Source organism: Periplaneta americana, chromosome 7, assembly GCF_040183065.1.
Source record: "Periplaneta americana isolate PAMFEO1 chromosome 7, P.americana_PAMFEO1_priV1, whole genome shotgun sequence".
Lineage (NCBI taxonomy): Eukaryota > Metazoa > Arthropoda > Insecta > Blattodea > Blattidae > Periplaneta > Periplaneta americana.
Window position 1 is genome coordinate 108867639 of NC_091123.1, and position 14037 is coordinate 108881675.

The 14037-nt window shown below is 35.2% G+C and overlaps 1 protein-coding gene across 1 annotated transcript in view; it reads right to left on the minus strand.

Annotated features, from left to right (window-relative positions):
* Positions 1-1134: 1134 nt before the first annotated feature.
* LOC138703353 (homeobox protein Nkx-2.5-like) overlaps positions 1135-14037 on the minus strand; it is a 227674-nt gene continuing 214771 nt past the window's right edge. Inside the window, exons 4-5 of the mRNA XM_069831157.1 lie at positions 4605-5074; positions 1135-1948 (exon numbers count right to left, since the gene is read on the minus strand). Of these exons, the coding sequence (XP_069687258.1) occupies positions 1643-1948; positions 4605-5074 (776 nt within the window). The 3' untranslated portion in view covers positions 1135-1642. The remainder of the gene's footprint in view (positions 1949-4604; positions 5075-14037) is intronic.

Below are 14037 nucleotides of genomic sequence, written 5' to 3' on the forward strand. Positions count from 1 at the left end.
GGATTTGGAATAACTTAGGATATTTTACACACCACAGTATTATTATTTATTACGTGTGTTGTTTGTAATATATTTATTGGTCTCATTTGCGTTTTGTTAAGGGTGTCAGTAGTAACATGAATGTCGTGATTTCTGGATTTCTAAGCATTGCTTAATACTCGATCATAATCCTCATATGAGTGAAGACGGAACGGACCAAAGGAACCAAACCTTGAAGGTCGATAGTGATAATCATGAATATAATTATTCTTTGTCAATAAATATAGACTTTTTAGGCTTTTCTACTTTCGTATGTGTCGCGAGATGGAGAAAATGAATCCAGAAACTTAGAAAATATCTGCAATGATTTATACGATTATAACTTGCATAGCTGGGTGTAGGCCTATATTACGTGCCTGTTTCTCTATTCTTATATCGAAGCAACTTGGACTCTTGACGAATGGAACACTGATTTTGATCGCTTCAAGAAACAAATATTACTCTTCTATCAGTAGATAAAAGGCAGCGATAACGATATCTGTATTTGCGAACGTAATCTGCACTTTCTGGTCATGTTTGAGGACACAAAGACTGTGATAATTCTGCGAAGTACATCCCATTTTATATAAAATTAGCTCTAATTACTGAACACAAGACAATGTCCATCTCTTACAATCCGCTATTCATGCTTTCAGAACCAAATATTGTACATTACTAAATAAAACTTCAAGAGTCTTAACACAATGATAATACCTTCTATTTTAAACTTCCTTTTTATGTAAGACCTTGAAATAGGCTATGTAGCTTCCACCGTCGTATAAGTACCTGCTTTCCCACGAAACATTTGGTCTTCCAAGTAATTATTTTCTTCCTGGATAATTCGGACTATTAGGCAGTTGTTCACTCGACTGTCCCTCCTTTATTCTTTCTCTGGCGCAAATTAAAATATCTTGTACTTGAAATAGTTATGGAATATTCTGATTTCCTGTCCTTCCTTTCATCAACGGATCATTCAATGAAAACTGTTTATCAGAACGTGCATCTATCGTATGATGTTATTGATCTCATACTGTATTCTGATTTTTCTGTCAAATTACAAAAAGTCTTCCACAGAAATTTGATTTTGACATTCGATCTCGAGATCTAGGCCTAAAATAGTCGTTACATTTATGTAATATATTTCTGATAATATATTATAATTTAGTCAAAATACACAAACTAAAAGAGCATTCAGTTATTTTCAGATGTTCTCATTACACATTTTGGATCAAGAACATAAAATATTAGTTTTTCCTGGTTCTCGAGGAGTTTTTCCCAAGCACATACCACCGCATACTAACACACCCATTTTCTAATGTCTCTTAAAACATATTTCGTGAAACTCTCTCATATTTCTTTCCCTCTGAATTCCTAATAGTTTAACAAAGGATATACTTTCACATGTCTGTAACATTTACCAGTTCACAAACAAGTAAAGACGTCCTTCAACCATCAGTCATTCCAACTCTTTGAGCCTCAAAAGGGACATGAAGACAACTCGCCACCATTCTCAACTACGAACAAAGAGTTCTCTGAAGAACTCATCCCAGCAAGCAATCCGTTTTATATCGGGAACACGCGTATCGTTCAGCCAAATGCTTGACTTCAGAACCCGTAAACTTTACTACCACCAACCACGGGGATGAGGCTGTTGATGATGAGGGTGTATGAGGGGATGAGAATACGAGGGCATCACGAGATGTGGATGTGAGGGGTGGGGGAGGTGCTGTTCCCCTGGGGGTTGTTGTTGTCCCTTCGCTCCTCCTGTACAGGGCTTGCCGTCCCTTACCAAAACAGGAACAGCCACTCTTCGCGGGGAGGGTAGCGTCGTGACCCCTGCACCTCCGTGGCTGCCGTGAGGGTCATGCAACCCCTTCTCTTGTTGGGCCCGTTTCGTTTTGTATCGGTGGTTCTGGAACCAGATTTTCACCTGTAACAAAAGATAAAATAGACAAATTAAAATAGCGGAACGTGGAATACAAGCACTTTCAATTCTTTACTTTATTTATTTATATTTGTTTGCTTCTTATTTATTTATTTATATTTGTTTCTTTCTTAGTTATTTATTTATATTTATTTGTTTCTTATTTATTTATTTATTTATTTATTTATTTATTTATTTATTTATTTATTTATTTATTTATTTATTTTTGGCCTCATTAACCATAAAAGTGTATGTATTGACAAGTCAGATTTACATTAGATCAAAACTCAATATTAATTAACTGATCTACACTGTAGAGTGGATTCGTGAACAATGCTTCTTTAAGATAAAAACTTATTTACTTCTTATAGGCCTCTGCATAGATAAAGAATTATAAAATTTATATGATATGCGTATAAAACTATTAATTGTAGTCCTATAGCCTACTTTTACTTATATATATATATATATATATATATATATATATATATTTCTCACAGATCTTTTATGAAGAATAAACAACTTGGAAACCGCAGTATAATTACTCCACAGAAGGACCCCGTAACTTACGTAACTAGGTATAGGCCTAAAATATGAGAATAATTAACCGTAAATAAAATTTTTGTAGGATAAAGTTTGTCAAAGAACACGTAACATGAAAATTGTTTTATTAATTTTATTAACAAGATATTTAAAGTTTGTCCTTCAGTCGAGACTTGCTTCGAGATGAATACCAAGAAACTTAACTGAGGAGAACAAGTCGTTATTCTAATATTTCTGTTAAATGAAAATTAATATCTACAGTTTTATTAGAATTGTTAATATTGAGTTAACTGGTATCCCATCAATGTTTTATCGTAGGCAATAAATTGTAAGTTCCTTTTTCATTAAGACATCATTCTTCTGAGAAAGTCTAAGTGCCCAAATCATCAGAAGAAAAGAGTGTTGAGGCATTCATAATTGAAGACTGAACATAAAAATTGCTGTAGGCCACAATGTGTGGCAATATCTTTGAAAATTAGTTTTTCCAAAAAAAAAAAAAATGGTCAATGTCCCTGGCTCAATCCACTAAGTTCCATTGTAATTTAATTTAGAACCTATCTTCTCCCATAGATGTGCAAAACGTATGATATTACATTACTAATTGCAGCAGAAAGCCCTGTTATCTATGATTTTTCCCTTTGGCACTTAGGCCTACAGCCTTCTTTATGTCCAATCTTAAAATGAGACATTGCACCATGACAATAAACAGATTGGTGTCTACCTGTTAAATAAGAATTTTAAAAACATAATATCTACAGTAGGCCTACTGTTAGAATTATTAAAACAATAAAATAGGCTATCAGCTTTTCTGAAATAATATCATGGGAAATAGTGTCAAAAGCTTTGACAAAGTCGTAAAAATGGACCACCATTAACTTTGACTTCTCTAACGTACCGAAGCATATTTTCCCCACAAATTGTGAGCTTTCTTTCCAAAACTATACTATCTCCAAAATTTGCAAAATAATACTAAATCTGTGTGAATTCTTAATGTAATTTTTTCCATAACTAATTAAATTCCTTGCGAAGTCTAAATGAGATAGCAGAGCAAGTGAACAGCTTCAAATACTTGGGATGTAGACCTACAACAAGCATTAACATGAGCTGCTGCCATGAAGTCAAAAGGAGGATAGCAATAGCTAATAAAAAAGGAGCATCTTCTGCGGATCTCTGGAAAAAAATTAAGGAAGAGACCGGTGAAGTGCTTTGTGTGAAGTGTGGCTTTGTATGGGGCAGAAACATCGACATTACGACGAAATGAAGAGAAACGAATAGAAGCATTTGAAATTTGGATATGCAGAAGAATGGAGCGTGTGAATTTGACATACAGAGTGAGAAATGAAGTTGTGTTGGAAAGAGTGGGTAAAGAAAGAATGATGCTGAAACTGATCAGAAAGAGAAAAAGGAATTGGTTGGGTCACTGGCTGAGAAGAAACTGCCTACTGAAGGATGCACTGTAAGGAATGGTGAACGAGAGAAGAGTTCGGGGCAGAAGAAGATATCAGATGATAAACGACATTAAGATATGTGGACCATATGCGGAGACATTAATAGGAAGGCAGAAAATAGGAAAGATTGAAGAATGGTGGATTTGCGGTGAAAGACCTGCCCATGGGCAGAACACTTATGTATGTATGTATGTATGTATGTATGTATGTATGTATGTATGTATGTATGTATGTATGTATGTATGTATGCTCTGTATATATGTATATAGGCTATGTATGTATGTATGTATGTACATACGTACGTATGTATGTATGTAATTAAATCCATAGCAAAAATGAGCTACTTTCTTTCCATGAAACTACAATAAGTTATATGCTATCTACAGGACCGCAAATAAATTCTCTAAGAGGAACAAAATTAACTTACATGAAAAATAACGCAAGTATAAATTCCTATTTGATTTTTGCTTGTAGCGATGGCAGCAGAAATTCGCGTTTCCTCTAAAAAGAGGTTTTTGGAGATAGTGAGTTTTGGAAAGAAAGCTCACAAATTTAACTATAGCTTCAGTTGAATTGTGGGAAGATCAAAAACTGTAACTTACTGATAAATAAACAGACTTTCGCTTTACCGGGTAGACTCGTATAGGCTAATTGATACAGAATATTCGTACCTGTGTGGGCGTGAGGCGGATGATGCTGGCCAGGTGCTCCCTCTCGGGTGCCGACAAGTAGCGCTGCTGTCTGAACCTCCGCTCCAGCTCGTAGGTCTGCGCCTTGGAGAAGAGCACGCGCCGCTTGCGTTTCTTGCCGGCCCCCGGCTGCGTGCCGCCCTGGCTACCCGACTCCTGGTGCCCCTCGGACTCCATCTCGGGGTCGTCCTCCTCGGTGTCCAGCATCTGGTCCTCGCTATCCTGCCCCATGACGGGCGCCCTGATCAGCGCCTGAGGAAGAGTACTAGACGAATCGGGTCCGGGGCCCCCTGAGGGGCTGTTGGGACCCTGTCCGTGAGGGGGGAAACTGTCCAGAGACACAGAGCTCGAATGGAGGTCTGGGTCTTGGTCCGGACCTCCTCGGCCGGGGTCTGGGGGCGCCAAAGAGCTGGGCGATGTGCTGTCAGGACTCACCTGCTGTTGTTGGGCTCCTGAAATCAATGACATAGTTCTCCATGAAGCTCTACGATGACTATCGTGTTATTTCAGATTGATAATGCTAGTTAAGGGAATGTGTTACAGCTTGTTGCTGCTCTAAAGTGTTAGATCACATGTGATACATGTAGGCCTACTGAAGTAGGCCATATTGTATTGCCTCAATAGAACTTCGATCCTGGCAGAACAAAATGAGGTTAAACTCATCCGGGATCTGGGTACCAGGGCATTGTGTTATTGAGGGAAATGAAAGAGCTGACGAACTTGCAAGACAAGGAGCGGCTACAAAATATATTGGACCAGAGCCGGCTCTCGGAATAGCTAGGTGTTCTGTCATTGTATTCCTCACCTGACGTAATTAGGAACATTAAATCCAGACGTTTGAGATGGGCAGGGCATTTAACACGTATGCGCGAATCCAGAAGCTTATAGAGTGTTATTTGGAAGGCCGGAGGGAAAAGACCTTTGCAGAGACGGAGACATAGATGGGAGGACAATATTAAAATGCATTTGAGGGAGATGGGATATGATGATAGAGACTGGATTAATTTTGCTCATGATAGGAATCGCTGGCGGACTTATGTGAGAGCGGCAATGAACCTCCGGATTCCTTAAAAGCCATTTGTGTATATTTATTTATTTATTTATTTATTTATTTATTTATTTATTTATTTATTTATTTATACAAACGTTAAACGAACGTTTCACAATAAAGTCAGAACTCAAACTAATGGACGGGTGAATATCGCTCTTAAAATGAGTTTAAAATCGACAATGCACAATATTTAACATCTGCACTGCCGAACTGTCAAAACAACCTTTTCAATATATTTCACAAGAACTTAATTTTTTGAGACTGTGTCGGCTTCATTTTAATACAAGGTCGGTACTAGGTGGAAAGTCTCTATAATAAAGATATCATAGCTATAATTCTAACATGCCGCAGCACCAAGCATAGGAATTATATTAAACGAGTGGTAGGAGGATTATCCCTGATGTCGATATAGATTTTGTTACTCTGACAGTGAAAAATTAGAGAAGGGAAAACGATTATGGATTAAAAAATAATTATTCAAATCTAAATATGTATTTAAAAAAAACTATGTTAAATTAGTTAGAAAATAACAGAATGCAATTGCAAAATTTATCGATTTTATAAAAGTCTTCGACAACGTACTTCGTAGTAAATTATAAATATTATGATAAATGGATACCAAGAACATTGATTTTAGACTAACTCTAAAAAAATATGTAACTACATACTAAAATATTGTGATAAGAATAGATACCGTACACCAAAACATAATCAAGAGTAAGACAGGGCTACCTATCGTCTTCCACTTTGTTTAATACCGTAGGATATATAGACGCAGCTGTTTCCGAATATAAATGAACATTAAGAGATAATTTTAAAATAGCAACTACAGTTTTAAATACACTATATTGTTATTTGTTGATGATCGGGTAATAATTGAGAAGTGAAAGGATCAATTTACAGTTAGCTATAAATTAATTCAACTAAGTAAAATAATGAATGAATGTAATCTCAACATATACAACAAAAACAATAATTATGGCTTTCTGGAGTAGGCCTAAGCTTCAAGTAAGATGCAAGATATCAATTAACTTAAAATTGATAATGAAAATATTGAACAGGTTCAAAACTTTACCAATGAATTAGAATACGATGTGTCTTGTATTTAGCCTATGAGAAAGACTAAAAATGGCAAAATAGGCCTAGGCCTAATTAAGTTTCAGACAATATTAAGATCGTTAAAGAAGAAAAGACACAAAGATGAAACTTTACAAGTAAACTAATGGCGGTACCCATGTAGATGTATTAATCGGAAAATTGGGTTATGAAAAGATCAGGCAGAAGAAGGATGGAAATAGTAAAAAGAAGAATGGAAATAGTAAAAAATAAAGTTTCTGCGGTCAATTACTGGATAATTATTCCTGCACAGATAACATCAGAAAAGGAACAGTCTGAGAGCAGTTGACACATTTAACTTAAACGAAAAAAACAGGGCTAGGCCTAAACAAGGAAAAATAATATGAAAGCATTCCTCGGATGGAGCCTACCAGGTATTACAACATAACCCTGAAGGTACTGAAGGTAATCGGGATATCGGAAGATCTGGTCGCCCATGCGAGAATGACCTCTGAGACAGAACGAGACTGACGGCTCACCGTGAAGAAGAAGAATAATAAGAAGAAGAAGAAGAAGAAGAAGAAGAAGGAGGAGGAGGAGGAGGAGGAGGAGGAGAAGAAGGAGGATGAGAAGAAGAAGAAGAAGAAGAAGAAGGAGGAGGTTTTTTTTTCTCCTGTCCTTGTCCTGAAATATGATGGTGTTGAAAAGGGAAATACTACGCTGTAAATTTTCTGAGTGTGTCTACTTCTGTTTCATTTGGCATATTGATCCCATTAAGTTATCTCATCGTCTCCGAAATGCCTATTTGAAAGGTTGTTGAACATAACTACCTCTTCATTTTATAAGCTCTAGATAATTTATAAAAATACTAATATAATACGCTGAGATTACATAAGCTTCATATCTCAATGAGATGGTTTCAAAACATTTAATGACACAAAATGGAATTTATATCAATTTCTGTTAAGCACTATAAAATCAAAGACCTAATCTAATCTTCCTCTAAACCTAAGAAACACTAATAATACTTTATCCTACATTAAAACTCGCATAACAGTAGAGGAATCAAAATATTTAGACAAAAGTTTCCCCGGTGTGTGACCATACCATCCCTTTACAGGCTGGCAGGAGCAAAGAAATGATGCATTTTAAATTGTTTAAGCAAGACTAAACTTATAGGCCGAATTTGTATTTTTATAAATGTTAAATGTTATGTTTTATTTAACGACGCTCGCAACTACAGAGGTTATATCAGCGTCGCCGGATGTGCCGGAATTTTGTCCCGCAGGAGTTCTTTTACACGCCAGTAAATGTAGCCTATTTTTATAAAATTGTGCATTGTCGATGGGATATCTTATAAATGAAATTAACTTGAAAAATGTCGAATGAAATATGAGAATAGACTTACATAAGTTATTTGATATTACAATACAATTAATTATTTTATCTTTCACAGTTATAGTAGGCCTACCTCGAATTCCTATTCCTGCACTAACTTAAGACTTGCCCAAACATTGCATTCTTTCATGAACATGATTTAGCCTATCCGAAAATGTGTACTACTTAGGCCTATATACGTGTTTAAACTTCGTAGTGTTTGTGTAAATTCAAGTTCCGCTATATTGCTGCGTAAACTCTACAATAATCAACATTATCAACACCATAATCATCATCATCATCATCATCATCATCATCATCATCATCATCGTCACATTCAACTTCACTGTTAGTTTTCATTACATTGTTCTGTATTTAAGGATTTAAAACTTAGGCCTAAGTGAGTAAGTAAATAAATACGCAATTAAATTAATAATACATTAACAAATAAACAAACAAATAATAAATAAATAAATAAACAATAAATAAATAAATAAATAAATAGGCTGAATACATAAATAAGTTAAATGAGAACATGGGAACCGGAGTACTCAGATAAAAGCCCAGTGTTGCCTGCATAAAGGGTTTGCCCAACTCAAGTTAAGCTTATAAATTTAGAGTGGAGCGAGATTTGAACCCAGGTTGCCTGAATTAAATAAGAAAATATATGAAAGTGATATATGTAAATAAATTCACAATAAATAAATGAGTGAATTAATAATTTAAACTGAATAAACGAGGAGATAATAACTTATAAGATGAATAGGCCTAAATAGTCTACACTCATCCTCGTAGTCATCACCTTTCTTCTCCGTTTTAGGCCCTGTGCCCTGTTACTGTCTCACTTAGTGTGGAAGTGATATATAATTGTAGAGATTGAAGGGGGCAATGAAATATATTAAAATAAATAAAAAGCCATTATGTGTTCACTAATTAAATGCATGGTTAATTAGACGATTTGACTAGACTGAAAGTGCATCTCCGGCTCATCTACGAATACACACACGAACTCAGGTCTCAATAGCAGCATTCCGTCCCTTAGTCACTGCAGTAGGGTTGCCAGACTTCTTCATGGCAAGAAATAACGATAGGGTACGTGTTCATATTTATATTTAATTTTCAGAAAAAGAGAAAACTGTCCATTATATTTAAAAACTGCAAAGGAATAAATCATTCCTTACCAGTTACTCTAACGACAGGAGTAAAAATCAGAAGCGTACGGATAGTACTCATAGGAGGAGAAAAGTTAGGTTCATTCAACCTGACAAAAATTGAAAATACCTATCAAGGTATAAATCAAATTTGTGGAAAGAAATGTCCGAGTTTTCCCAAAGTTCTATAGGTTTACATGCATAGCCCTAACTAAACAAGAACGTCTCAAAGAATGGGCACAAAAAATGGACGGGTAGGCCTACCTACCTACCTAATTTTTTTATCTATTTATTTAGTTACCTACATATATATTTATTTATTTGTTTATTTATTTATTTATTTATTTATGTTCTACTATTAAATGTTTCACTGTAAATTATTCACTAATCACTTCATTTACACGTTAATTTTCTAAATTATTTACGTATTTCTTTTTCTACTCTTAGACCTATCTGGTTTACTTTAAATTATTAATTAATTCCTTCACTTACGAGTCAGTTTTCTTTTTTATTTACTTGTTTGCTTATTTATATATACCGGTATATACATTTATTTATTTATTTATCTTCTACTATTAAATGTTTCACTGTAAATTGTTCACTAATCACTTCATTTACATCTTAATTTTCTAAATTATTTACGTATTTATTTTTTCTACTCTTAGACCTATCTGGTTTACTTTAAATTATTAATTAATTCCTTCACTTACGAGTCAGTTTTCTTTTTTATTTACTTGTTTGCTTATTTATATATACTGGTATATACATGTATTTATTTATTTATTTATTTATTTATTTATTTATTTATTTATTTATTTATTGCTTGTAAATGTTTCATTTCATATTAGGCCCTATGCATTACTTCCGTTATTCATTCTGCAAGTTCTCATTTATTTATTTACATTTCATACATAAATTTTATTTTATTTATATATTTTTTCATATAGAATGTATTCACTTTCAGTTATTTATTTATTTTAGTAGGTTATTTTACGACACTTTATAAACATCTTAGGTTATTTAGCGTCTGAATGAGATGAAGGTGATAATGCCTGTGAAATGAGCCCGGGGTCCAGCACTGAAAGTTACCCAGCATTTGCTCATATTGGATTGAGGGAAAACCCCGGAAAAACCTGAACCAGGCAACTTGCCCCGACCGGGAATCGAACCCGGGCTACCTGGTTTCGCGGCCAGACGTGCTAACCATTACTCCACAAGTGTGCACTCTTTCAGTTATGAATCACGCAAGTGAAGTGGGTAGGCATTAGACACACACACACTTTCAGTTATGAATTCACTCCTTTAATTATCCCACTGTTCTACGTATTTATTTACAGATTTATTATTTTACTCATTTTTTTTATCAAGTATGTCAACTTCGTCTCGCCTATCACCTCAGTTGTTGGTCCGTAATACTGCGAACACTCAATTTCCCATCTACAAAGCCTTTACATTTTTTTTAGACTGTGTGAGCCTGAGGAACCATGAACGTGGTCCGGAAGCGAAAGAGATTTAACTTCTGTCGATTTTCGCCACAAATCTTGTTTCTTGTGCAGATGAAGCCTTGTGGTCCTGTTTCATTGAGCTTCCACAGGTAAGCATGGGGAAGGCGTGATGGGATATTTATTCGCTTTGGGAAACTGCTGATCCGTCATCTTCACAGTCTTGATAATGGGGCTGTGCTGTGATCACGCCTTGCACGGGACACAAAACCCAACGCCGCAACAAAGGTTAGGCCCCTCCCTCGATGACGCGGCCCTCCGATTGGTTGTCCTCCATTGTTTGTTGCTTCATGTGACCGCTTGAAATTCGTATTCTATTAACTGAGAACCAGCTGCCGCGGAAGGAATTCTCTTCCTGGGAAGAGTGAGCTATGTCCAACGACTATGAAGTGGGAGACCCGAATTTTAAGAATGGCCCTACTTCCCCCCCCCCCCCCCGTTACAAGCCACTCCGTTATACGATAGGGACTTCATAATAAATATACAGTTTAGTGCTTATACTGCTTCAGGTAAATCTTGTTTCTTCTCAATTCTATATAGGCGAGATGTTTTATTTCAAACACTACTGATGAAGATATTTGTATCAAAAGAAAATTTGAAATAAGATAAAATTAAGAAAGTTTGAAACAATTCTGTAATAACACAAAGAACACTGAAACAGATATCTGTGAAAAAGCACAGCAATATTGTAAAATATGGCACAGCAATCTATATCAACTTACAAAAAAAGGAAATTTGACATTCATTCGAACAGACAGAAGAAAAAGTACGTCAGCAGAGGTGAGATTTTTACTTCTGCTACCGGCATAGGTCTACATACTTTTAGGTAGAAAAATAAGTTCAGACATACATGTAAAATTTATATATAGCCTACTTAATTCAGAGAATAGAAAATCATAAACAGAACACGCAAGTGCTCTTTCTAAAAACGCCGGACTCCATAAAATAAATGTAATGGATTTTAAACTCAAGAGGACACAATGACGTCAGATATCTTCTAGGCTCAATAGATATGAAAATTAATTTTATTTAAACTAGAAACAAGTCAATAGGCACGAACCTGTGAAGAACATCATGCTAATGATATCATCATCATCATCATCATCATCATCATCATCATCATCATCATCATCATCATCATCATCATCATCATCATCACCAATATTAATTTGCTAGCCAACAACGATTAGACAATAATAATTTAGCACAATCGTTAAATTAATAATATATTATTATTATTATTATTATTATTATTATTATTATTATTATTATTATTATTATTAACGGTAAATATTTTAAAATTATGCAAATTATACTTTTATGAAACAAATATACGTATTGCTGTAGGCCTACAATTTGGAGATTCTAATTTTATTCATCTGAAACGAGGAAAAAGGATTCAGAATTTATTTTTGAAAAGTTTGTGACTTATCACGGGCCTTAGGCCTACTTTCCATAAGAACACGTTAGTTAAACTTCAGGTTTTTATAAAAGATTCACAGGAAATTTCAACTTTAATGACCTTGGGTACGGAATCAAGATCTTGCCGTCTAGAATGTAGGCTAAACTGTGAAATTTGAAAGAATCACAATTTTTTCTCATAAGCTAAATATTCCTGGAATCATTGAGCAAAACCTATACAGGTTTAATGGTATGAATTTGCATTGGATCAGCCCACAACACTTTCTAATTTAGCCGACTCAATAATAATAATAATAATAATAATAATAATAATAATAATAATAATAACAATAATAATAATACCTTAGTAGGCCTAATAGTAATTACTTACATAGGCCTATGGTTTTTAAGAAACCCGGAGGTTCATTGCCGCCCTCACATAAACCCGCCATTGGTCCCTATCCTGAGCAAGATTAATCCAGTCTCTACCATCATATCCCACCTCCCTCAAAACCATTTTAATATTATCCTTCTATCTACGTGTCGGCCTCCCCAAAGGTCTTGCTTTAGTCCGCAGTGAAATGGAAAAGCATCTGACAGAGACTGGCCTATACGGACTCTGCTGTACGTTTCACTGAGACACATGTTAATTAATCGAACTAGTTTCTTGGGAATACCAAATTCAATAAGAATATTATATAAAACTTCTCTCTTAATCGAGTCATATGCCTTTTTGAAATCTATGAATAACTGATGTAGGCTACAGTATCCTCATACTCCCATTTTTTTCTCCAATATCTGTCGAATACAAAAAATCTTATCAATAGTTGACTTATTACGCCTAAAACCATACTGATGATCCCCAATAATTTCATCTACGTATTGAGTTATTCTTCTCAAAAGAATATTGGACAAAATTTTGTACGTCAACAAAAATGATAAAAAAAATTAAATTATGGTTTATTTAACGATGCTCGCAACAGCGGAGGTTATATCAGCGTTGCTGGTGTGCCAGAATTTTGTCCCGGAGGAGTTCTTTTACACGCAAGTAAATCTACTGACATGAGCCTGTCGCATTTAAGCACACTTAAATGCCATCGACCTGGGCCAGGATCGAACCCGCAATCTCGAGCACAGAAGACCAGCACTATACCGATTATTATAGGCCAATTATTATTATTTATTACCACCACCACCACCACCACCACTACCACTACCACTACTACTACTACTACTACTACTACTACTACTACTACTACTACTACTACTACTACTACTACTACTACTACTACCACCATCATTATTATTTACATTGCCATGAACATCATCACCATTAGATTCAGACATTAGGCTATACTTTGCCTTCAGCAGTAGGCTTACGGCATTGTTCTTTTCAACAAATCGAGTACAAAATTTTCCTATAACTTATAGGTCCTCTCCTTTACTTATGGGTGTATCTGCACCCAGTATTTCTTAAATATGACGTATTTCTAAAATATGGTGCAGGTCTAATTCTAGCAGTATGAAGTATTAATCGTAAAAGGGGAAGATAAAACTGTCAGTAAATTCATTTAGGATTTTATTTCCTCATGTACATGTGAACTGTAGGATAATAACTGTTTTCTATTGATGCATAGTCTATGAATCGGCGGGTTACCATTCTTAAGAGTGAGTTTTTATGTTTTTTACTGAATAATCAGAATTACAAAATGTATACTATGTTAAGGTTCAAATGAGACTATTGGAGTGGCTGGGCCACATAATCAGGATAGACAGTAACTGAGTAGCCAAAATGCTATTAGGGCTAGATGCAGACCCAGGTGGTGGAAGGAAAGTTGGAACACTTAAGCTACGATGGTTACAAGATTTCCAGGGTG